The sequence below is a fragment of the Rhineura floridana genome, chromosome 6 (assembly GCF_030035675.1).
Source record: "Rhineura floridana isolate rRhiFlo1 chromosome 6, rRhiFlo1.hap2, whole genome shotgun sequence".
NCBI classification, from domain to species: domain Eukaryota; kingdom Metazoa; phylum Chordata; class Lepidosauria; order Squamata; family Rhineuridae; genus Rhineura; species Rhineura floridana.
This window is the reverse complement of record NC_084485.1, coordinates 132,185,055-132,212,157: the sequence shown is the minus strand read 5'-3', so window position 1 is coordinate 132,212,157 and position 27,103 is coordinate 132,185,055. Positions and strand designations below refer to the sequence as shown.

The 27,103-nt window shown below is 40.5% G+C and overlaps 1 protein-coding gene across 1 annotated transcript in view; it reads left to right on the top strand.

The window, feature by feature from the left end:
• COL11A1 (collagen type XI alpha 1 chain) overlaps positions 1-27,103 on the top strand; it is a 352,651-nt gene that overhangs the window by 303,180 nt on the left and 22,368 nt on the right. Inside the window, exons 50-57 of the mRNA XM_061633852.1 lie at positions 4,893-4,946; positions 8,200-8,307; positions 12,199-12,252; positions 13,179-13,232; positions 14,609-14,662; positions 25,506-25,559; positions 26,275-26,382; positions 26,476-26,529. Of these exons, the coding sequence (XP_061489836.1) occupies positions 4,893-4,946; positions 8,200-8,307; positions 12,199-12,252; positions 13,179-13,232; positions 14,609-14,662; positions 25,506-25,559; positions 26,275-26,382; positions 26,476-26,529 (540 nt within the window). The remainder of the gene's footprint in view (positions 1-4,892; positions 4,947-8,199; positions 8,308-12,198; positions 12,253-13,178; positions 13,233-14,608; positions 14,663-25,505; positions 25,560-26,274; positions 26,383-26,475; positions 26,530-27,103) is intronic.

Sequence of the window (27,103 nt, the reverse complement as noted above, 5' to 3'; positions counted from 1 at the left end):
AATAAGAACTGTAACTCACTGGACCATTGGGTTTTCCTTTCCTCTTACAATCTTTTTAATGATATTTTCCACTGCTGTTGACATCCTTCACAAAACTTTGGTTCTGCTTATCTTTTCCCCTTCTCCCATTATTTCTATAGGTTCCCTTAAGGCAACATCCCCCCTCTATTATCACAGGCTTCCAAACTATCCCCATTGCTTCATCATTTTTTCTGTTGAATAATTCTGTTGAATAAGACACTTCCTGGTATCAACATTGTGAAGTGCACAGCGCATCATAAATACAGTATCATGATCGTTTGGCACAAAAGGCTTACATATCTTTTTTTCCTGAAAGAAATGCATTATGGGCTGATCCTCAGCATATCTACTCAGAAGTACATCCCACTGAGTTAATGGGACTTACTTCTAGGTAGATGTGTATAGGGTTGTAACCAAAACCTACAACTAAACTTCATTACTAAACAGCAATGTTGACAAATTTTGGAACTGGGGCAATTCAGAAATTTCCAGTCTAGTTCATTGAATTGGGAGGCACTGAAAACTACAGTTCCCATATATGTAAATCAGGCCGGCAAGGCCTCTCCTATCATCAGACTCCTCTCCAGTTTCAGTTCAATACAAACACATGACTGTGCAAAGGTAGGTTTGCTAGGGAAGGCAGAGACTAGCAGGAAGGACAAGAGTCAACAACCCCCCCTCCCTGGGCTTGGCCTCCCCCAGCTTTCTTGTAGAACTGTCTGAAAGACCCCAAGTTTTTCTAAGAGTTCTCTAACAAAAGTCTAGAAAACCCAAAGCGGGAAGGGCCCATATACTACACATAATTACACAGGGTGGTATTCAGTGCTACTCAGAATAGACCCATTGAAGTTTATAGACATGTCTAACTTAGTTCTTAAGTTTCAGCGGGTCTACTCTGAGGAGGACATAGTTGAATACAACCCAAAGGAACTTCCTAGAGCTTTCTTTTTTTAAAAAAAAAAATGGCTGTGTGAGTTATAATTCAGGTTTAGAAAATACACAAAGAAAATTTGTAAGTGCAAAGAAAATTCTGAATTTTATAGAAGTTCAGAGGTATAGATTTCTGAGCTTCTACAAAATTCAGTGTTAAAAATTTGCTCACCCTCCAGGAACAGCAAGGTTCCTTGCACTGTAAACACCATAAGATCAGGCTATATATTTCTTGATCTCTTCTCTGTTTCCTTTCCATGGTGTTTTTGTGGAAGCATGTTTTGGCCTAAAGTTCCCCTTCAGGCTATGCTCAGCTTCCTAGAATTCACAGCCTGATGTAGAGAGTGGAAGTAGATTTTGGTATGCCTCTGTTATTGTAATTAATTTAACTTGTATAGCCACCCATCAATAAATATTCCCTGCACAGACTACAAATAGACAGTAGTAAGATTATGATATATAATAGTTAAAAGGAACCAACAAATTAGTCAGACTGAGAGAACAGCATTTGATCACATTCGTTCACTGAAACCAATATATACATAGGCTAGAACTCTAAAGTGCCTCTATTACACTTAAGCACAAACTGCTTAAAAAACAACTTCTCCCCAAAGTACTCTCCTTTTTAGAGCCGTGTTTGGAATTAAGGAAAGGGGTAAGGAGAAGAAAGGAAGGCTTTGAACAACACATAGTGGCTGTGTTCTGAACTGGTGAGGGGAAGCTCTTCACCAGTGCATAAAAGGGAAGAAGGAATGCTGACCTGGAGAGACATACAGACATCACTAAACTGATGGTGCTCTTGTTTCAGTTCTGATCTTACAAAGGCATGGATTGTTTTTGTGGTGGCTTTGATAGGAGGGCATATAGCCCAGGAGCAGTATGCTTGCATAAAGTTCTAGGTTCAGTCTCTGGCACCCCCCTCCCAATTAATAGGATCTCCGGTAATAGCGCTAATGGAGACCTCCCCCGATGCTTGAAGTTGCTGCTAATCAGAGAGGTCAATAATGGCCTTGATGTATCAGTGGCTTGACTCTGTATGAGGCAATTTTATATGTTTATATATTGATGATAAGCACCTGTAGCCCTAAGATATGGGTGGATCAGTGCTTATACCCTTGACCCAGTTGCTTTTCCTAGAAATATGTAAAACTCTTCTAGTCTCAGACTAGAGATAAGGGAGAAATTCGATTCAGTTCACATTCATACTTCACACTTATCTGAATTTTGCAATATAGATTACTGCAGTTAGATTGCTGCAATGCTCTCTACGTGGGGCTGCCTTTGAAGACAGTTCGGAAACTGCAGCTTGTGCAAAATGCAGCTGCCAGATCGGTAACAGGGACTAGACGGTTCGAAGATATAAAACCGATTCTGGTCCGCTTGCATTGGCTGCCTGTATGTTTCTGAGCTCGATTCAAGGTGCTGGTTTTAACCTATAAAGCCTTACATGGCTTAGGACCACAATACCTGATGGAATGCCTCTTCTGACATAAACCCACCCATACACTATGCTCCACAACCAAGGCCCTCCTCTGGGTGCCTACTGAGAAGGAAGCTGGCAGTCTGGCAACAAGGGAGAGGGCCTTCTCAGTGGTGGCCCCCAAATTATGGAATGATTTCCCTGACGAGGTACACCTGGCGCCAACACTGTTATCTTTTTGGCACCAGGTCAAGACTTTCCTCTTCTCCCAGGCATTTTAGCATGTGTTTTAAATTGCTTTTTTAAAAAATACGTTTTTAAATTCGTATATTTTAATGTTTTTAATTGTTGTAAACTGCCCAGAGAGCTTCGGCTATGGGGCGGTATACAAATGCAATAAATAAATAAATAAATAAATAAATAAATAAATAAAATATAGTTCTCCAATTAAACAAGTTTACAGAAATGCATATATTAGGAGAAAGTATACATAAAAAGAATATATCAATGAAAATAACATACGCAGTGCATTCAGTTAGGAGAAATGGCTTGCAAAATGTGTACATTAGTCAAAACCGCATAAAAATATGTTTATTAGGAAAAATTTGCACTAAAATGCTGAAGAATCTTCACAAGGATTCTTTAAAAAAAATCTCAAAGAAACGTGGAGAACCAAATTTAAAACTGGAGAAATGAGAAACTGAGAGAACTGAACAACAGATCCTTCCATCCCTGTCTCACACCCATGTCCAATCTTTTGCTGCACAGTACCAGCAGAGTGAGATAGTCAGGCTCTAGACTCAAGAAGGGACTTTGTCTACCTGCACTGGTATTGGATGCCAAGGCATCTCCAATCACCATGTACTCGAAAGAGCTGGGGGAGAAACCTACATGGAGTGCTGTTTTAGTGGCAGTCCTGTGTCTTGGGTAACATGTCACTGTGTCCTGAGCAAAGCAGCATATCGCACAGAGTAGAGTACAAAAATATAAACTAGGCCTCTGAATAGAGTTTTTCATTGTGCAAAGAGCCTCCATGAATAGAAAAGGTTCCCTGCTGCAGAAGTTATACTAGGACACGGGGAAACTGGCACAAGCTGTGTGGTTGCAGAATCAGGGTTAAAGGGATTTTAAATACAGCCCTTTCTACTTAAATTGCCCTTTCACAGTTGAAGGGCTGAAGAGGATTTCTGCCAACAGTGGGTGGAATCAGGAGTGTTGATGCCATGCCACTCATTCCTCTGAGCTTAGACACAAAGGATCAGGTTGTTAGAATATAGTCACTCATAACGAGCGGTGACACCAAAGCTTATAATTACCTGGCTCTATATACACATTCATCCAGCATATAATGCTCAGGTATATTAGAAATTGACCATCATTTCTCCTGGGCTTTTTCCCACCAGCCTGGACTGTTAAATGAAATTCTCCTCATGCATGCTCAGCATTCAGCACATCAGGCCCCAAAAGGAAGCTGCTTCATATATGCATGCACAGAAGTTCTTTGACGTTACCCCCTGGCTCTCAATGAAAGGGGAGGGAGCATTGCTCAGTGGCAAAGCCTATATGCGTTGTGTGTAGAACAGTCCCTGGCATTCCCAGTTAACAGGATCAGGTTGCAAGTGTTATGAGTGACTTTCTACCTGAGACCCAGGAGAACCTCTGCCAGTCAAAACTGACAGTGCAGGGCTAGATGGACAAATAAATTGGCTTGGAATAAGGCAGCTTCTTCCTAAAATGTCATTGATCCTTTAATTTACTGAATGGCATAGATAAATGAACTGGGGGAACATCTGAGGCCTTTGTTGTGTCATTTGAGTTCATTACAACTTCAGTCATTCAGGTGGTACCAAATCACAATTTCCTAAAGGAGCAGTGAGATAATGTGTTTGTGCATAGTGCCCTCAGCATGCTCACAACAAGGTCACAAGCTAAGAGGAAACACTCAGAAAACAAAAGAGTTTTTCCCAAATGCTTGCCAAGAAACCTCATAAATTCTGAGCCAATTCCAAATCAAGCCAAGGGGAGCTCACCCATCAGTCCTCATTATTGGAATTATATATTTAGGTTTTGTGTAATTCTGAGTTTGGGCTCGGGAAGAATAAATTAACTTAAACATTTCTTTATTACTGTATAAATGTTGCTTTACCACAGATGATTTACATATGGCTTACAAGCCATCTGGTTTACTAAAGAGCTATCATCACCAATAAATTGTGCTATGTTTGCATTTGAGGCCTGCAATGAAGAGTTTATTATTTGTCGGCATGTTATTTCATTATTTGTCGCTATGTTTATTTATGATTATTTCCCTAGTTTGAGCACCTAACATCACTTTCAATTAAATTAAATCACTTTGAAGTAGGTTTCCATTAGCATTTCCTAATTCTCATGGATTTACTTTCAGACAAAAAAAAAAGAAAATACTGTTTGATGAGAGCTCAGGTGATAGTAGAAAATAGTGTCTGATTTTTCTCAAATAACAGAAATCATAATGCATTAACTTTATTCTGGATTATTATAGGGTGAACCTGGAGAAGCTGGTAATCCTGGGCCTCCTGGAGAAGCTGGTACAGTTGTAAGTACTGCTGTTTTTAGATAGCATTTGAAAAAGTGTGATTATAGCAGAGCTTTAATAGTTCTACACAATTAAGGGGGTGGCATGTCATTCCTTTATATCAGGTATTATATCTGTTTTCTATGTATGTTAACTAGCAAAAGATATTCAGGATTGAGCCCTTGCTAACATTTAGTCCCAAAGTTGTTGGTAATAGGGTTGCCAGGTCGGAAGCATCCCAAAACCTAAGATGTCATGGGGCGTGCCCTAGTGATGTCATGGGGCGTGCCCTAGTGATGTCATGGGGCAGGCCCTAGTGATGTCGTGGGGTGGGCCCTAGTGATGTCACAGGGTGGGCCCTAGTGACATCATAAAGCATGATACATTAAGTATCAACCACAGTTGCTTGGAGCATACCATTCAAACAAAAAAAATGCCTTTCCTGTCCAAAACACCTTCTCTCGACTTCTGTGCAAGAACCCAGTAAATTCTTTGCAAACTTCAAGAGATGGACACCTAGGGATATTGGGAGGGGTGTGTGGAGAGAGAGAGAGAGAGGTTCTCTCAAGGACAGATCTGTCCTGTTTACTTGCTGTCCTGGGCTCCTGCTGGGAGGAAGGGCGGGATATAATAATAATAATAATAATAATAATAATAATAATAACAATAAATGAACATTAACACTAGCTCCACCAAATAATATAAATTAATGAATTATTTAAATCACTCATTGCATCTTAGAGGGATACAGGAGCATGAAATATGGTCTATCCAGATAATAAATCCAATCTCTTGCACAAATACCTAGACGTTCAGATTTGATGAATATCAAAGTACTGCAGGAATTATTTTAGGTAACTATGATAATCCTTAGGAGAAATAGTTCTTCCACTATACACACCATGTTGTACATTCCCATTACCCTCTGCTTAAGCCAATAACATTTTTCTAAATCCTGTGATGTTAAAATCTAAAGCTCTCCTATAAAATTTTACATTTTATAAATGATATATTATAGATTAATTACAGAACTTCTGAAATATATTTTTCTTATGCTGGAAGCACTAGTTAGTCTCATTTAAAAATCCCTCCACTTTTTACATTTTCTAGGTTTATTCACTCTCCCACACATGCTTCTTATTTTAAAATGTGTTGTCCTGGAGTGCTCCAAGCACTAGAGGCCTAAACCCAAGTATGGAACACATCTCTTCTAGTCTAGCAACGGAAAGCACACCAGGGCAGTTGTTTCACAGAGTCTACAAACCTATAATGATTATAGATGTGCCATGCATTAATTAGTGCACGGTGTGTGCACGTCACCAGCAGCATCTTAAGGCAAAAGGAGGGACAATGTACCTGAGCCTCAGTGTATGAGGTGCAGTCAATGAAGGGGGGGGCATAGGGAGCTGCCTGCCACCAAGTCAAACCTTTGGGTACATCTATCTCTGACTGGCAGCAGCTCTCCTCCATTTCAGGCAGGGAGTCTTCCCAAGCCCCACCTGGAGATGAACCTGGGACCTTCTACATGTGAAGCAGGTGCTCTGCCCACTCAGCCACAGTCCTTCCCCAGGGAGTGTGGGGAGTTCCGGAGGGGGGAAAGGATGCCAGGGGTGGCTCAAGATATGTTTGAGGGAGAAGGGAAACTGGGGGAAGGGGGGCTCTTTTGGCAGGAGCCCAAACTGAAGTCAACCTGCAAGGAGGTGTGGCATGAGGGGGTGCCCACCTGCATTGACCCAAGTGTGCGAGGAGGGTTTGGTTCAGTTTTGTTTTTTGGGATAGGGGGGCGGGAGACTATTAGAGGGTGGTTAATCCAGGCAGCACCCTATCAGTCCTGGGGAGGGAACTCTCTAGTCCTCATGGAGGATAGTGGGTTAAGAACCTAAGAAGAGCCCTGCAGTGCTGGATCAGGCCAATGTGGGCTCATCCAGTCCAGCACATCCTCTTCTCACAGTGGCTGACCAGCTGCGGGGCCCCTGCGCTCCCCTTCCGCAATCCGCGGCAGGATAGCAGGGCAGAAGCTTCAGAGCAGTCCATCATTCTCCAGCTTCACCTACCTTTCTCTCTGCCGTTTTTTGCAGCGTGCGCAGGTTTGCCATCAATTAAGATGGCAGCCGAGGTTTCCCTAAGGGGCTGAAGCCTCTGCCGCCATCTTGGTTGATGGCAGTAATACGAGCATGTAGCACACATGCATGCCATCAACTAAGATGGCGGCAGAGGCTTCAGCCCCTTAGGGAAACCTCGGCCACCATCTTGATTGATGGCAAACCTGTGCGTGCTGCAAAAAACAGTAAAGAGAAAGGTAAGTAGAGCGGGGGAATGGCGGGGGGCTTGGGATCTCCTGCCTTGCGGCCAGCCCTGCTGGGTGGCCATGCCACACCATGCCAAAATCCAGAGATCCAGAGACAGGGGGTGTGTTCTGGCCGGGGAGCCAGAAAACACCCCCGAAGCCGGAGACTCCAGCCGAAAACCGGAGATCTGGTAACTCTAGTTGGTAATGAAATGCAGCCTGGTTCATCAGTAGGCCTATATCACCAGACTGCCTGAATATCCTGAGCAGGCTTTGGAAACTTAGTCTTTTGGATTTGGGGGACTGTTAGTTAGATCATTAGGCTGCATATATTTCTTCAGCTCTCCAGTCCACCTCAACTTCTGGATTCCCCATCTGATAACTGCCTATTTTTCTGACCTAAGTGGCCCACTGGGTCTTCTTGCCTGTTGATCTGGAGAGCTGAAATGGCCAAGGTTCATCTACTGTCCAGGTCCTAGCTGGCTTGCCTGGGGCTTTATTCTGCAAGAACCTATGCATGCCCAGAAACTTTTACTTGCTCTGGCCTACAATCTTAGGGATTGAATTCTACCAGTATTCTCTTGACTAAAGAACTGCCTATAATAGTGTGGCTGTATGTCCTACTTTACAGAAGCTAGTCCTTTGTTTGAAGGGATGGCTGGTCCAAGCCTTGCACATTCATACATTTCTTTCCATTGCTTTCCCCCTTTTCTTGTAATCAGAAAAATAATTATTTCAAAACTTGATTGACAGTGGGCCTACTTTCTGAACTGGATGCTGATATGAACCTTCCTGGTGTTCTACAGAACTTTTGGGTTTTTTGGGGGGGGGGAGATTAGAGAAGTTCTCTATAATGTTTCAGTAACACTTTTCCAATAAAAATGTGAGACGTACCTCTTCAGAACTTTCTACAAGGTATTTCCTTTCCTACCCCTATGTGGTGTGTCAATTTCATAAAGCCATCACAATTATGCCTGTCTTTTACAGGGTCCAAAAGGGGAAAGGGGTGAAAAAGGTGAGGCTGGACCACCAGGGGCAGCTGGACCTCCTGGTATTAAAGGACCTCCAGGTGATGATGGACCTAAGGGTAATCCAGTAAGTGACCCTACTATTTTTTTAAATAAGGCTATTGGTTTATAATGTCATAGAGCCAACACCTTTTACTGTGGGTGGACAGCCTGCAGCTCTAGAGCCACATGGGGCCCTCAGCATAACTTTATGTGGCCCTCGGCCTTATTTTGAAAGCCCTCTCCGAGCAATCAGTTCAGAAGGAAGAGGGAGGAAGAGAGAGAATAGGACATCAAAAAGAGGGTGGTGGTGGCAGAAAGACAAATAGAGAGAGAAGTTGTGATGGCCCACCCACTTTTGGCTTTGACTCCACCGCTTCTGGCTTTGGCCTTGCCCACAGTTGGCATGTGGTTTCTGATACAAGACCTCCAGCAGATTAGCTCCAAGGGCGTGGGGCCCCTGTCAACTGGAAATCTTTCCCATCTCTGCTCCAGAGACTCTTATCTTACATGTTTCTACAGTGTATCTGCTAATAATAACTGTCGGTGTGTGCGTATAGAGATCATACAAAGAAGAAATTCTAGGGACGCATAGATCAGTAAATAAGCCAGGCCAGGCAAGTTTCTTGTAAGAGTCTTCACTGACAAAATACAAAACACAGTTCTCTCTCTCCAAACTACTTTTCCCCCCACACTAGAGCTTCTGCAAGTTCCTTCTTATCTACTTGCCCACCAGCTGCTGACCTTGGCAAACCTGGCGCTCTGTTCTGCTCTGCTTAACCCGTTTATTGCAGGTTTCCTTCTCTCACTAAAAAATCCCTGTCTGTGAGTCTCATAACTTGCTTTACTGAACAACAGCCCCCACCTGAGACTCACAGATTACAAAACTACATGTCATTGTTACTTTTATACATTCTTAACTTTTCATTTCAATACACTTCAGTACATGTTTCCTTACAGTATCTATTTACGTTTCCATTTCAGTTTTTTTTTGTTCTTTATTCATACAAGTTTTACAGAGTTTTGTTCACTTTTATTTGATAACACTCATTTATATTTCATTCTTCAATACAGTATTTCCACATGAGATCCATTGTTTCTTTGTCTATTGGCCCTTCTTTTTCCCATTCTACAGGATATTCATCTGTCTCATCATTCTTTTGTGTAACGTTCAATGTGAATCTATGAGGTGGTTTTCCTTTCGTTTTTCTTTCTGACCATCTAACAGTATCTATTTCCATTTCTTCCTCACTTTCAATTTTACTTGGTCCTGCACCTGTGTCTGCACTTGTTCCTGCACTAGTACCTGGCACCTCTTTATCTTGCATTGCCATGTCTTCATTCCTCAGTCTTTTCACAGTACGTTTGCCACTTTGAATTAAGTCAGTCAATGCGGTTCTTAATGGTATTTGATGCCCAAAAGGAACATCTGCTGCTTCCTGCTTGCTTGCACTATCAAGTATCACTGTTTGACTGTCTCTCCAAGGTTTATCTATTACCTTTATGCTTCTACTTAACACTACTTGTTGTTTCTCAGGCAACAAAATTCAATAATATGAATTCTGAAATCCCAAAATACGACCTGCCTGAGCTCTTGAAGCTAATTTACCACGCCTTTTCTGCTTTGACACATGCACCCAGCATTTTGCTCCAAAACGCTCTATGTGTTTTACCCTGGGTTTTCTTCCAGTCAATTTCTCATATGGAGACATGCCTATTACTCTGTGCACAAGGCGGTTCTGAATGTAAGCAGTGTACAGAATACATTCACCCCAATAAGTGTTATTCATATCTGCATCAGCCAGCATGGCTGTCATTGAATCCTGCAGTGACCGGTTCCTCCTCTCTGCAGTTCCGTTGGAGGATGGGCTGAAGGGAGCAGTGAGACTTTGTATTATTCCCTTCTTTTCCAAATATGTCTTAAATGAATTACTGGTAAATTCCCCACCTTGATCTGATTTGATATTTTTGATAACAACCCCATATTGTGTCTCTGTCCTCTGTATAAATGCCTTTAATTTATCTTCTGCTTCACTCTTCTTTTTCAATAATAATACATGTGTAAATCTGGAAAAATCATCTACAATCACTAAGTAGAATCTTGCCCCACCTTTTGAGCACTGGAAAGGTCCAGCCAAATCCACATGTATGAGCTGATAGGGTTTAGTGGTAGTACTTTCACAGCTCTTATTGACAGGAGTCACCGTCATTTTTGTTTTATAGCATACCTCACATTCATCCACATGCTCACAATGTGTTAGTTCCAAATCTTGACTATGCTTTGGGGTATTTTTCACTTTCTCAAAATGTGCGTGCCCTAATTTTCTGTGCCATCCATGTATGCAGTTTTCGTGTTTGTTTTGATTTACTCCTATCCAGGCACACGTGTGTTTATCAAGCTTGCTCTCTACCATAAACATTTGGTTCTGTAATTTCCCTGGCATACAGATTTCACCATCTTTTCTCACAAAACATCTATTCCCTTCAAATGTAATTTTACAACCTATTTGAGCTAGTTTTCGTACTGATAGAATGTTATATTTTAAACCAGAAACTAATAACACATCTGTCAATATAGTTCCCAAATTACTTAACTTGAGCGTGCCTCTTGCAATTGCGTCCTGAGTCGATCCGTCAGCCAGATAAATCTTCTCCTGCACTGGCTTTGATGTGTAAAATAAACTAGAGTCTGTGATCAGGCAATTAGACACTCCGCTGTCTAACAGCCATTTAGTTAATTAGTTTATTGTCCTCCTTAGTAATAAAGTTTACGCTTGTTCTCTGACGTCCAAAGTCCCTGTTATTTCTCTTCTTACTTAAACAATGTCTCTGTATATGTCCTCGGGACCCACAAAAATAACATATTTTATTCTCTTGCCTGTTTCTTTGATATTGATGTTGTTGTACAGCCTCAGTCTCTTTTAATTCAGTCTTCTTACTCTCTTGTCTCCTATTCCATTCTTGTTGAAGTTTTTGTTCTACAAAGTCCACATTTAAAGATCCGTCTGGTAAAGTTTCTAAGCTCGAGACCATTACATCCCATTTTCGATCAAATGAAGATAACAGGATATAGACTATCTGAATGTCACTATGATGCACTCCTCTTTCTTGAAGTTCAGCAAATAATCTACGAAATTCAGCCAGATGCTCTGTCATAGTCACTTCATCTGTAAAACGCATCTGATAAAGTTTCCGTGCTAAACACAGCCGGCTCCCTGCGGTTTGCTGCACATGAGCGGCCCTTAGCTTCTCCCACATTTGATTAGCTGTCGGCTCATTACTCACCAGCAACAGTTGAGAATCAGACAGCCCCAGAGTAATAAAAGCCTTCGCTTTCTCATCTTTCTTCATCCACGCTGCTGAAGGAGCTGCCGGAGGGGGGTTTTCTACGACATCATTCAAATCTTCTTTAATCAGAACTGCTCTCATTCTCCATTTCCAGCTGGAGTAGTTTACAGCATTCAGTCTCTCCATCGGCATCCCGGATGACAGGTTTACAGCCATGTTGTCCACTCTTACTTGCCTCTTTCTTGCACTTTCTTTTCTCTGCAGCAACGTCACTCGAACCCCTTACTTTGTATGATAAGCTGGGCCCATAACCCCTGTCGGTGTGTGCGTATAGAGATCATACAAAGAAGAAATTCTAGGGACGCATAGATCAGTAAATAAGCCAGGCCAGGCAAGTTTCTTGTAAGAGTCTTCACTGACAAAATATAAAACACAGTTCTCTCTCTCCAAACTACTTTTCCCCCCACACTAGAGCTTCTGCAAGTTCCTTCTTATCTACTTGCCCACCAGCTGCTGACCTTGGCAAACCTGGTGCTCTGTTCTGCTCTGCTTAACCCGTTTATTGCAGGTTTCCTTCTCTCACTAAAAAATCCCTGTCTGTGAGTCTCATAACCTGCTTTACTATTTGTTGTTACTTGTACCTATCATTAGTTGATGATGACATCAGCCTTACCTTGCTTTGTTTGTGTAGGGTCCTGTTGGCTTCCCTGGTGACCCTGGTCCCCCTGGTGAACCTGGCCCTGCTGTGAGTATCTTGAAAATTCTGATAAAGAGCATTAATCCTGTACAGGTTTATCAGGGAGTGAGTCTCACTGAACTTACTTCTGGGTAGACATGGATAGGATTGCACTGTAAGGCTACTTTTATTTTCATAGTGAAGTGAAATTCCATTGGCTTCAACTGATGCCGGATACGGCATGGTGGAAGCCTGTCATTTTAGAGTCTGAAACAATATGCTATGCATAATATACTATGTTGATTGTTAATACTGTGCTTTGAGCAAACAACTCTGCTCCAGATTGACCTGCTTGCATTTTTTTCTTTTAATGGGAAAAGTGCCATTATCTTGTTGTAAGAATCCAGATCTAACCATTCATAGACCACTTAACATGGGCAGGTGTTTTCCATTCATTTAATATATATCCGACCCTTTGTCCAAGGAGGTCAGGAAGCATACATGGCCCCCCAAACATACCCATGTTATGCTCACAATAACCCTAAGAGGCTGAGAGATAATGACTGGCCCAATAATAATAATAATAATAATAATAATAATAATAATAATAATAATAATAATAATAATAATAATAATAATAAAAAGGATGAGAATTGGAACCTGGGTCTCACACTCCTAGTCCAACATCCAAACTACTATTTGTTGTTATATGCCTTCAAGTTGATTACGACTTATGGCAACCCTATGAATCTTAAGAATATATTCATAGTTTTCATGGTAAGAGGTATTCAGAGGTGGTTTACCATTGCCTTCCTCTTCAAACTACTATATCACATTGGATTTTTATACAAATTGGCTGGTGTGTCACTGGTACTGTCTCAGAATTTATCCAGCCCAAACAGCATCAGAGAAGAATGAGACAGCTCTTCATCTTTTGTATAGGATTCAAAGTTCAAGCATGGTAAGTGAGATGAATAATATATTTTTCTTCCTAGGGGACTGATGGCACAGGAGGGGAGAAAGGTGAAGATGGTGATCCAGGCCAACCTGTAAGTAAAATCTCCTTAATCCTTTTGTATTTGGACTGTGGAGTTTTCACTATTAAGGACTGCATATGGGAAAGCCAAGCATTCATTAAGTCCCAATGCTTGAATTGTTTATATATACCCTTTGAAAAATTGCAAGTTGCTTTTCTGAATCAAACGAGGACTCAAAGCAAACAAACAAACAAACCCACAACCATGGGTGACATTTTATTTCAAATTTAAACTTTTTTCTCAATGATAAGCAAGTGGGGGAAATGGATGAATAAGCACCAGAGGTAGTTTGTACTAACATGACTTCCATGGGTGTTTTTGATAGGCAGTAAAATGCATAAGTTACTTCCACTTCCTAGGGCAGGTGTGGGGAATCTTTAGCTCTACAGATGTTGCTGAACTAGATCTCCCATCATCCTTGGTAGTTGGTCACGCTTGCTGGGGCTGATGGGAGTTGTAGTTCAGCAACATCTGCAGGGCCAAAGGTTCTCGACACCTGTTCAAGGGGGATGTTCAGTGATGTCTCTGTCATAAGTGTCATAAAAGAGGAAATGCTACTCTGTTTAATTACGTGCTTAATTCAGCTGACTATGGAACTTAGATGTATGCAATAAAAAGTCCGGGGCATGATGAAAGAAAAGCTTGCTGACCTTCTGGTCAATTATTCACTTATAATGGAGGTGCATGCAGTTGTTGTTATTGTTGTTGAATCACCTTCCACATACGTCACAGGGTGATGTAGACAATATAATAAAAGCTAAAAAAAAGTACAAAACAGCACAAAAAATAACAGAAGATGTGTTAAAAACAATACAAAATGGACACCTATGGCAGAGACCCTATTTATCTAGGGATGGGGGAGAAATTTGTTTTGTTTGCATTTCAGTGCAAAGGCTACCTAACTTGCACTTCCTGAACACTACACAACCAACACACAGTTACCCTACAGATCCTGCACTTCTCCAAATCTTGTGGTGTAGTTCTCCAATCCAAAAAATGAAAAGAAACATGCCGATATTAGGGGGCATGTTATTGGAAGTATCATGCAAAATGCATTGCAGTAGGCAAAATAGCTTGTAATATGTGTACATTTGGCAAAATTGCATAAAAATGTGTATGTTGGGAGAAATGCATGTGTAAATTCAAATAAATTTTCATGCAAAAATTAGTAACTGATGCAGAAACTGGATGTACTGAACTTAAAACTGGAAAAATGAGGAACCAAATTTGAGAGATTTGTTTGTGCTTACTACTGTTTCCACAAAGGATCCCAGATCAAGCATGTTTGAAAGTGTTGTAATGGTTTTTGTCAAGATAATAATTTTTCATCTTCCATGGCACTCACCAAGATTCTCTACAATATTAATACAGACACTTAATTTTTTCAGGGTCCACCAGGTCCTTCAGGTGAAGCAGGCCCTCCTGGTCCTCCTGGAAAGAGAGTAAGTCATGCTTCTCTATGCAAGTTTTTCTGGCATTTGACCTGAATGTTGTTTTCCTGTATTTTTGTCCACACTCAATGTTTTGTTTTCCTGTTAAAATTAGTACAAAATATACAGGGAGACTATTTTCTAGTTTTGAGACTGTTTATATTTACTTAAATACTCTTAAACATATGAGCAGACTCACCATCTTTTATTAAGTTTTCTGTACCTCCCAGTGTGTCATGGATTTGCCGTAGCTAGGTAGTATTTGACTCTACTAGGCCTGTACAGTTTGTGACACACACCCCAAATGCAGTTAGGGAACCTTGAGGAATTCAATATTTAGTCTTGTTCACATTTTACACTGAACAGAGGTACAAGCTGTCTCTACTCATTTACAAGTATTTGTGTGAAAGCGTACACTTGTCAATTTGTACAGCTCAGCTATCATGGACGCAGATGCAAAGATTGTACATTCATTGAATGTAGCTTGTGAACAACCCCTTCTGTGAATTCTGACATAACATTTTTTTTATTCATACCTCTCAGACTAATGTGCAGATGGGAATTTAGCTATTAGATTTCACACTTCCAATATTGAGACACCGTTCTCATCAACTGAAATGTATCAAAATACATACGTGTATGTGCACTTCGAACAAAATTATGTATTTACTAAACATTAAATGCATATTAAACATACTGAGAGATTAATTGTTTTTTGAAAAATGGTAGATCAATGCAGAAAGAATGGAACTACAGGTAAAATATATGAATATGACACAACTAGAAAGTGACAGATTCACTCATCCCTAAGCATGCCCAACCCCCTCTCAATGAGCATCCTGTCTTTTGCTGCCTGCTTGTGGCAGCAAAAAAGACAGGTTGTCAATCAGCTGTCAAGTCAAAATTCATGACTGGTGAATTCTGTTTAGTTTGGTGAGTGCAAGGCCATGCACATTTCAACAAATATGAACATTTTGTGATTGTCAGAATATATTGTCTTTAAAATATATAGAGATACTTTATGCCATAATTCATGACAACTTCTGATATAATGTTGTTCAAATTCATATAAAGGTGTAGTTGTGACAGCAAAGTGCTCTGTGGTTTTCTTCAATCAGATGAACTACTTTTATAATGCTTCCAATGAAGTGATTAAGTTGATTTCTTCCACATACCCACAATCTGGGCTCAGTCTACTGGAAAGGCACAGGATACACATTTTTCTTTTCAGAATAATGTCAAGGAGCAAGGCTACAGGAATCAGTTGATATGTTTTTCCTCAACTTTAACATCCAACTTGTACACAGTAAACCATTTTAATAGGAACCTACCATGTGGTGTGTTTTGGAAGACGTGTTGTTTCCAGCCATACTTACAGAGGAATCATTAATTGTGGGTTATATTTCATCAGAGCAATCACTTGATACTACTGACCTCCATGAGTATAAATACACCTAACTTAAATTCATCCTCTCACCTGAGTTATTGATCACAGGGTGAGTGATAATGGGCAATTACTGTATGTTAGAGCAAGGTCAGCCTTGCTATAATGCATGTTGATTGCATTATGTAATGAGTGTATGGCAATTTTTATGCTTTAGGAGACCCTAGTGCAAACCCTATTCATAGGGTCGCCATAAGTCAGAATCGACTTGAAGGCAGTACATTTACATTTAGTGCAAATGAATTATTAAACTCTTCCTGCTCTGTCATTTTTTCTAGAATTGGCATTTCTCTAAAAGGCTATTACTCATTATCATATGTTAACTCATTGAAACTAGTGCAGCAAGTTTTGATCCATTTAATTGGGACAAATTTTAATCGGCAAATCTATGGCTTAGGGGCATACTTGCTTATTTTTTGATGCTATTTTGGTTCTGATGAATTACTGCTACAGGGAATAAAAACTAAAATATTTATAGGATATGAAAGCAATATTAGGCTTCTGTAAAAAGAAATATTTTTGATGGCCCCTTGAGACTAACTTTTAATAACCTTATTATTACAAAATGTCATGAACTTTTGTAGGTGACAACCCACTTCTTCAGATGCTGAATTGAAACTAGGGGAAACTAGTGTAAAGCTCTTCAAGAGAAAACATTCTAAAGTTCTTAAAGGAGGAGTAATAACAGAATGATTTTAATGTGCAAAGAAACTATAATCCCTGTTAAGCCCCCATAATTATTATAATCAAATTTCACTTCTCTATAACTCCTGTTTGACTAAATCTCATGCTGTGCATATACAGAGCTAATAAGAAAAAGTGGTTCTGAGGTCTGCAATGCTGTTTCCAGGGAGATCAAAATGGTCACCCACTGATTTCTTAGTATTTTTGTTCTTCATATCTGACTTGTGACCAGGGCCAGCACCAGGCATGACTGGGCCCTTAGGTGCCTGCCTGCCCCAGCCTCCCTGCTCCCAGCCCCCACCCAGACCATGTGGGACTGCTCCACCTTCCTCTTCTCTTTTTCTGTGAATGCCCAGTGCACTGGGTGCTCAGGACACTGCCATCAACAAAGATGGCAGCAGAGGCTTCTCTAACGGGCTGATACCCCTGCCGCCATCTTCGCTGATTGCATGCATGCATGGTCGGTGCCAGGCATGAGTGGACACCAGCCTGTCCCGGGCGTGCGGCTACTGCATGCTTCACCTACCTCGCTCCTGTCTTGTGCTGCTGTGCTTGCTGCAATCTCTTGGAATTGGAATTTGTTTTTAAAGATGTTTTTAAAGATGTTTTGTTTTGATATTTTTTAAAGATGTTTTGTTGTAATACAGTACATTTTAAAGTCTATTTTTATGATGTTTTAGAGTGTTTTTAGGGCTTTTGTTTTCCGCCCTGGGCTCCTACTGGGAGGAAGGCCGGAATATAAATCTAACAATAATAAAATAAATAAATAAATAAATAAAGTGCCATGGATGTGGTGGATAGCACCATTGGGGTCCACACATGACGCTGTTTACATTGACTAGAGGAAATAGTTGACATTTGGGTCTCTAACAAGGTCTTCTTCCTTTTCGTGAAGTTGACGAGGTGTATTTGTCACCAGTAAGTAGTAGCTCCAGGTTCGGTGGCTGTCTATATGCCAACAGTGGTCTGCCTCCTGTGGCTGAGATGTGGATCATTCTCAAGAGTAGGCTGTAGTTCACTTATGATATGTCATAACACCCACCCACCCGTGTGCTGTATGTAATAATTAGAAGTGTTCTGTCTTGTTGATGGTCTCCTCCTCTATCACTAGCTCTTGTTTCTTAACTTACAAGTTATCTTGAACTTCGTTCAGTCTCTCAGAAATTTATCTCTATGAAAGTTTTCGTAAAATACAAATTCACTGAAATTAAATTGGTTAATTAGTTTAAAAGGCAGATTAATGAACTGAAAATTATTCTATTGACTGACAGCCCAAACAAAAATGCATTCTACAGTTTTATCTTGGAACCACAAGAAAAATAGCCAAGGTACTTTTTCTGGCTTGATATACCTGCCAATCATACAATAATTGAAATACAGTAATAGCTCAATTAACAAAATAGATGCGTTCCTGGACATTACTTTTTTAACAGAAACTTTGGTACCAGAGGTAGAAATAACATGAAAAGAATAGGGATAGGTTCCTACACCCACTCATAGATGGTGGGGGGCAGATTCAACAGGAGCTTTAAAGGGTGCCTACCTGGCACCCCTGCCCTTTGCCTCCCCTTCTCCTCTGAATGCTTTGGATCCTTCCCTCTCCAGCCCTGGGAGAAAGAAGAGAACTCTTTAATGCAAAGCAAACACACAGGCTCATCAGTTTCACCCTGGCAAAGCAAAGGCACAGGCTTGAAAGTTTTATATGAAAGCAAAGGCACAGGCTTGAAGATTTATCAAACCAAACCTAGTCAGTTTCACTTTAAAATAAGTCGTCCTTAAAAGGGGCTTCATTTCTAGAGGATTCATTAACTGAAGTATTACTATGATACTATATAAAAGATAGAAATATATATATATACTGTCTGTGGCATTTAGCCTTGCTCATAAAATACCCGCACTTGGCAAGATTGACTGACACATATCAGACCACTATAATGAGCTACCTGACATCACCAATTTGGATCCAGTCTGGATCCTAGAAAGAGCTGAGGGTCCACATAAATTGCCCTCCAGTCTGCAAGTCAAACAAAGTATCCAGAAATGGAAGCCTTTTTAAAAAATATTGATTAGTAGTAGCAATTATTATTGGAACCACTAAATCTGTATTATTTCAGTGGCACACAGCTCATTTTCCTAATTCTTTACCGTATGTGTGCTACCTTCTTATGAAAAAGAATATAAAATTATGCTTCTAGTTGATTCCTTCAACTGATTTTAATTAATCACATTCAAGCATGAATGCAGTACAGATCAAGCCAACTAGTCAGAGTTGTGGGATGTTTCTTTTGGACAGGGCATCTATCTTATTTTATTTATTTATTTTAAAAAATTATATCCCGCTCTATTTTCAAAGAACTCAAAGCGGCAAACAAAGCAATCAGATACAAGAGTTAAAATTAACATACTAAAACAGTATTAAACTCAACGTAATCAGCATAAAAACCTATCAAAGTTAAAAAACATTTTATACATCACTTAAATTAAACGCTTGATGAAATAAAAACGTCTTAACCTGGCGTCAAAAAACTAAAAGAGAGGAAGACAGCCGCACCTCAACTTGTAAAGAATTCCAGAGTATGGGAGCAATCACAGAAAAAGCCCTTGTTCTGGTTCCCATTAGCTGAGCTTTAAAGGTTGAAGGAATTACAAGAAGAGGATCACGAGAGGACCTCAAAGGCCGAGAAGGTTCGTAGAAGGAAATACGATCAGATAAATAGAGAGGGCCCAAGCCAAGGACACAATTCCCTTAGTTACATTATTGCCTTTGTATACTGACATTGTCCTCTAACAGTGGTGATGTACCCAGAACTACCTGGCTGTTAAATGCAATTGTGCCATATAATCTACTATACTTACCTTATCGAGATCTGATGATACAGAACCCTTTAACGTTTATCTACTCAGTACTACCACATGGGGGTGGGGGTGGGGGTGTTATGCGTTACCAGTGAAAAGTATTCAACATTTCACTAAAGATGTAGATGCATAATGAACTAGGATGATAAAGGCTATAGAGTACAAAACTGAATGGGAGAAGTGGGTAGGAGTGAGAAACATATCCTGACTGCAAAAATCCACACATCAGTCACTGATTGTGAAATCATCACAAGATAATCTGATCTTGTCAGTTTATATTTATGGTGGTGACCGGCACTTATTTATTTGTTTGTTTGTTTATGTATTACATTTATATACCGCCCCATAGCCGAAGCTCTCTTACTGGCCACATTCAGGCAATCATACATTGACTTCTTAAGATGACTTATGTACAAGACTTTTTCCTACACACATAGCTTCTACTCTTCCCTTAACAGCATGCAGCAACCAAATGAGAAATTCTCTATTTAACCAAAGTGTCCCATTTTTTCTGAACTGGGAAGCAATGGTTACCAGCTTTGGAACAAGCTAAGATAATAAACCAAGTTCAAATATCTTGGCATTATCCATAGCTGTAACCATAGTTTCTGTTTCAGACAAAATGAGAAACTGTGGTTTAATAAGAGACTTCCTGGTTTAAGCGTGGCTTGTGTGAAGGGAGGAGCAAAGTGGCTGTTTTCATAGGGAATGTCAAATAAAGGCAGTGAGGAGGGAAGGAGGCTTGGTGGTAGATAAGGAGAAGAGGTTTGGAGACTCAGAGGAGGATTGGGAGATGGATTTGTCTCTTCCCCCCCCCCAGATATAGCAGGTATTTCTCAGTTTTGGAGAGAAAAAGTTCCATTAATTTTTCTGAGCCAATCTGAGAAAGCAGGAGGGTGCCACACACCACTACATTATATTATGTTGCTCAGAAAACACAGTAGTTCTAAATACATTATTTTAAGTAGAGTTTACTCCTAAGTAATATGTTTCAGATCATGGTGTAAAATAGAATAATAGTCACTGCCAAATAAAAAGCAATGTCTTCTGAAAAAAAATAGCAATGTTTTAGTAACCTTCAAAAACATTGGTAGGTCTTCAGTTATCTCACTATCATTAGTCTTTCGAAGTCTTACACATACACACTCTGAATAATCTCTGCAAATGTGTGATCATCTAAACCTTCTTTGTCAAGCAATTAGTTGAATTTGAACAGTTTTTTTAAACATACAGCAGCATTAAATGTAAGCTGTAATCTATTTAACAAAATGAGATAAACTGTTCTATATAATAGGCTTGAGTGAGCAGACATGCTTAATTAGCTTTATCTATTTTACACAATAATCTATTTGTTCCACCAACTTACTGCACATTTGTAACACTGAAAATGATTACAGTGTCATTAGTAATCTTTTCACCAGAACTGGAATATGACTCAGTTGAAGATTTAACAGTGAATAAGTTTGCTAGAGCTGAGCCAAAAGACTTTTTCCCATGTAATTTTGCTTCATCCAAGTGCAAGACCCTAGGAAGGAAATGTGCAGTACCTCCCTGAGGCTGAGAGTGAGAGGCTGGGCAGTCCCTGAGAGCTTTCAGGGCACCATTCCAGGAAACTCCTGAGCTCTTGAGGAGACGAGATTTGCAACTCCAACATACTGCAGCTCCCTCTCACTCCCAGGGCTGGCCAAAGGCATTTTGTCACCTGAACGTAAGTACAAGATGGTGCCCACCCATTCCATGTAGAAAAGTTGTCTAAGCTGGCAGATAAATTGCTCTAACACTGGTGATTCAGTGCACTGGAGGATTGCAGGGCAGCTTAAGAAGGGCAGGGCAAGCCACACAGCAGCACACACAGCTTGCAGTGAAAATGTTTAACAGGTTTGGGGAAGGAACAGAACAAATGATTTTCCGGAGCAACAACATCAATAGCCAATGACACAATCCTATGCATGCTTACTCAGAAGTAAGTCACACTTCTGCATAGGACTGTAGTTTGAAGTTGTCCTGCTACCAGCACAACCATTTGGGTTGGCGTTGCTGCCGCAGAAGAAGTCAGCATCAAAAGAGAGAGTTGCATTACCCAGAGCTATTGAGAGCGTAGTATTGACTGGTGGGATCCTATTGGAGGTGGAACTGGGCATGTTCGGCTTTTGGAAGCCTGTTCAGCTTTTGCAAGCCTGCTGCAGAGCCCATGATATGGGTGCAGACCTAGATTCACCTAATCAGTTCTCATGGCATTACAATGGCAAGGCTAGAGAATGACATGAGGGATAATCTCTCTGTGCTTTTGCAGCTATGCCTGTCTATAGGATCTAAATCTTAATCACCTGGCTTGTGGGCAGACATGATCTCTTCATTGTTCATGAATAAGAATTGCCTTTAGGTTGCCCAGCAGGAAACTTTTTGGGAACTAGAAGAGTTTCTGGCTATCAGTGTCACAAATTACTATTACAAGCCTATGTGTGCAAGTGGGCTGAAGTAAAACTGAAGCATAGTTAAGTCATAGGAAGCTGCCTTGCATCGTTTGTCCACCTACTGTTTGTTCATCTAGCTCAGTACTAGATACTTGGGTCCAACATACAATGCTGGATCAGGTAACTGCCAGTTTTCTTTAAATGATTTGTGCTGGGTTTGTTTTTCTCTGATGGACAAAGCATTTTGCTGCCTCAGCAGGATATCCCTAGAACTTGTAAACGAGGTGTGTGTACGTGTGTGTACAAGAGAGAGAGAGACTAATAATATGGCAAACGTGTGGTTGCTGTTTTATCCTAACAAATGGCTGTGTCATGTTTATGTGCCTGATAAATAATTAATGGTACTTTGCTTAAAAGTCAATCAAGCATATTTTCAATCACCTGATGACTCCAAATAGCATTTCGGACATGTTTTCAAGGGAAGCCCTCAGGCTGAAGAATAAGATGAAGATAAACTACTTTGTGAGGTTAACATGCAAAATAGGCGGAATGAGAAAAGTTGCCACTGCCCACTTTGTCGACTCATGTAACATTTGCATTTGATAAATGCACCCACATCAAAGTGTAAGATGAAATAATAAATATGCAATAAACCTGGGCCTCAGTCCAGCAAAAGAAAACCAGACGTGTAAGCAGCCCTTTGCAATGGGCAAATGGCTTCCCATGGGAATTATCCATGCACATCTGGATTCACATGGAAATATCCCATTGAAGTGACAGGATGCATCTTTTGATGCAGGTGACAGTGCACATTGGAGGACATTAGTTATTAGCAAGACTGGTTGTTTGACTATTGTTATTTATTTATTTATTATCACATTTTTATCCCACCCTTCCTCCAAGGAGCTCACGTTCTTTGCCTCCCATTTTTTCCTCACAGCAACCCTATGCGTGACAGAGACAGAGTGACTAGCCCAGGGTCGCCCAGCAATCTTTCACTACAGCTTGATCAGAGCCTGGGGATAGGAGACTTATACATTAATTCCATGTTCTTGTTGATGAGATCTTTTGTGCCCGTTAAAAAGGAAAATTCTACAATACTACAAAACCATCTAGGAAAGCAAGATAAATAACAATTAGTCATTTTTCCTTTGTAGAAGCACCATCTGTGGAATGTTGGCAATCATAGTGTGTTAATAAGAGCTGTTCATTTACCTACTTTGCATTCCATGCAGGATTGGCACTGTTTGATAACGAATGCACCCCTTTTGTTTAGCAATCATGATTCATTGTACTTATAATTTAGCGATCAGTGTTCTTAAGTTCTGCTAATTAATGTTGCAGCTGCATTCCTAGATTATGCAAGAAACATATTTATAGTTATTATGACTTTTTCCATGGCTTCTCCCACTGGAAGAGAGTTGGTGTTAACCATACTACAAGCTTGCTTCTAGTGGGTACTGTGTAGTAAAAGAACTCATTAACTTCACATTTTTAAGAGTACACTGCTTCTTCCAACTCTACAATTCTATGATTCTATTATTCTAATCCAATTTATTAGGGATTGCCCTATTGCTTTTGATAAGCAACCACAATTAGAATGGGCGGTGTGTTTACTAAAATCAGTCCAAAATTCTATAGACAACCCATTGTGAATCTGGAGTTTTGGGTGAGCATAGGCTTTTCCATTGACTGCAATGTTGGGGCAAGTTTTCTGTTTCATGGGCAAGCTTATATGGAGCTGTTTTCAGTAGGTGCTGCAGATCAGGAAAACACATGCTCAGGAGATCTGGATTATCTGTACCCTCATTTGTTTGCTGGGCTTTGCCATTGAGCATACAACAAGCCTCAGTCAATCCCAGCTTTCTGATTTAGGAACATGTAATAAGGGGAACCCAAGAGCCCATGCTCTGCAGGCCTGATGTTCCTACTTTGTGGGTCCCAATATTAATTTCACTAGGATCATGTAGGGTCTTCTCACCCTAGAATCAGTGGCGCTCTTGATGGTACTTACATGGATTTAATGTTCAGGTATTAACATTTAAAGCCCTAAACAACTTGAGACCCAAGTCTCAAGCAAAAACCTCTCCTACTATTAGCCTGCTAAGGCTCGTAGTTTTGGAAGGGAGGCCTTTCTCATGGTCCCGCCACTATGCAAGGTACATCATGTGGTGATGTGAAACAACCTTCTCCATGTGGCACCCTGATTATGGAATGCCCTCCCTTTCAAAGCATGACTAGCACTTCAACACCAAGTAAAAAACTTAGCTGTATGCCCAAGCCTTTGAAGGATTTTAGTTTGCCACTGCAATGAGGTCCAAGGCAGGCTCTGTGGAGTTTTTATGACTTATTTTATGCTTGTTTTAACTGCTCTTTCATCTAAATTTGTGGATTATGGTTGTTTTGACTGAAGTGTAACCTTCCTTGAGATCTATGATGATGATGATGATGGTAGTGTTGTAATCTGTTCTCATGTTATGTTTTTCTTTATTATGTGTTTTTACTGTAAACCACTTTGGCTTAGTTTAGACTATTGCAATGCGCTCTACGTGGGGTTACCCTTGAAAACAGTCCGGAAATTAAAACTGGTACAAAACACGGCGGCTCGTTTACTTACGAATAGCCGCCGTTATGATCATATTACCCCAGTGTTATACAATCTTCACTGGCTTCCAGTTGTATTCCGGGCTCAATTCAAGGTGTTGGTATTAACCTTTAAAGCCCTATACGGTTCCGGCCCAGTATACCTGAAGGAGCGCCTCCAACGTCATAAAGTATGCCGCCCTACAAGATCTGCCACTCAGGGCCTTCTCTCAGTTCCGCCGACTAAGGTAGTTAGGTTGGTGAGGACTCGGGAGAGGGCTTTTTCTGTGGCGGCCCCCACGATTTGGAACTCCCTCCCAATAGATCTTCGACATGCCCCTTCCCTAGACGTATTTCGACGGGGCCTGAAAACGTGGCTTTTTCATCAGGCCTTTACGATCCTTGAGACTTCCAAGATGAATTAGTTCTGGAACTGTAATACGAACGATCTACTAAATACTGTAATTCTTACTGTACTGTACTGGCTATATTGTCATTGTATTTTATTACGTTTTATTGTACGCCGCCTAGAGTAGCCATGGGCTAGATAGGCGGCCTATAAATTAAAGTTTATTTATTATTATTTATTTGGCGGTGTTTTTTTAATGGAAAATTGGATGTGAAACATTTACAGATAGATGCTTTTCTAAATGTATCAAGCCTTTGAACTTCCAACAACATTTGAACCATGGCTTTTTTGCAGGACAGTCAAAGCAAAACAACCAGCTCAGTTTTTGTAGTTGATTATTTTCTTATTTTTATTCCTCTGACATTTTAGACAATCTAAAGAAGTCTTCTGATCATACTTTTCTTCAATTTGATGTATATTTAAAACATGTATCGCACATGCATAACATTTGCCCTATTGTGACAGGGGCCTCCAGGAGCAGCTGGTGCGGAAGGAAGGCAAGGCGAAAAGGGAGCAAAGGTAACATTGATGTGTTTTATGCTACAGAAATAGCATGTTGTTTCTTCCTCCAGAGCACTTGCTGTGGTTGGTGTTAGCTGCAGAGGAATTGCCTCTCTTTTAATAATCTTCGCTTGTACCCCTAGCTTCCTAAAACAAGCATAAAAGTTAATTTACTTATTTACTTACTTACTAATCTAAATGCACTGAGGGCCAATGCATATGAAAAGATGAGCTGCTCATTTGTCAAGCAACAGCATGATTACTCTATCAGCTTGCCCCTTATTAGTGGGCAGTGTGTCGGCATGATAAGAAAGTTATGTGCATTATATCTGTATTCCATGCTGTGTTTCAGTTATCACACGAGAAACAGAGTTCTGTGCCACAGCAACAAAATAAAGATTGACAGCTGACTGATGGTGTTCACTTTCAGTCCACACCTAGGATTAGGCATGCTAGTAAGAAAGATGCTCATTAAGTGGAACTTAAACAATGGGCATGCAACATGGCTTCTTCCCTGATGCATTTGAGGCCATCAAGCGTATCTAGGGCAGAGTTTTCTGAGAAATTGGGAAAGGATCGTTGTCAGTACGTTGCATCCTGAACACATGAGATCACAGGATGACCAATTCCTTTACTAAATGAAGAACTCTTCACAACCTCTTTCTTCATCTATGAAGTCAATGGCCAAACAATCCATTGAAGTTGCTTTGTTCAGCTGATGTATGTTTTATAGGGGGAACCTGGTTCAGAAGGTGCTCCAGGGAAAACAGGCCCAGTTGGACCACAGGGCCCTGCAGGAAAACCTGGCCCAGAAGGACTCCGAGGCATTCCTGGTCCTGTGGTGAGTGCATTGACCAACACTTAAACGCCTCTCACTTCTTGTGTTCCATAGTATGCTGTTAGCAAAGAATCCTAATTTGTCTCTTTCCTATAGGGAGAACAAGGTCTGCCTGGAGCACCAGGTCAGGATGGCCCACCAGGACCCATGGTGAGTACCGTTCCTTGTGGGGATTTTTCTAAAAGGATGAGTCCTTCATAATGCACCAGGCATTAGGGCTGCTGCCAAACTACAGGCCAAATTAGCATTTCTGCTGGGTTTTGTAGCTGTAGTTGACATAGAATTGGATCCAAACTGAACCCAGCATTTACCAGAAACTCTCGCCAGATTTGTCAGGACCTTGCAATTCATGGAGCCATGCTATTAGCTTCTCTAGTCAGCTCAGATTTGCAGAAGTCTATCCTGCACCACATGGCACCGTGACATCATGGCACCATGTGACATCATGTTAGAAGCCTCTGCACATGTGCATCAAGAACTAGTGCACAACGAAGGCATGTTCCCTTGCCACTTTAGGCCTTTATTTTTATTTTATTTATCTAATACCATTTCTATACCACGATGTATAAAATATTTCTAAGCAATGTACAGCAAATTAAAAAAACAAAAATATTACAAAAATATGCAATAAAACCACTAGTACAAACTACTAAGAACAGCAGTAAAAATACAAAAATGCAATAAATCATTCTAATATACAGAAGACAGTGTCCAGCTTTAACAA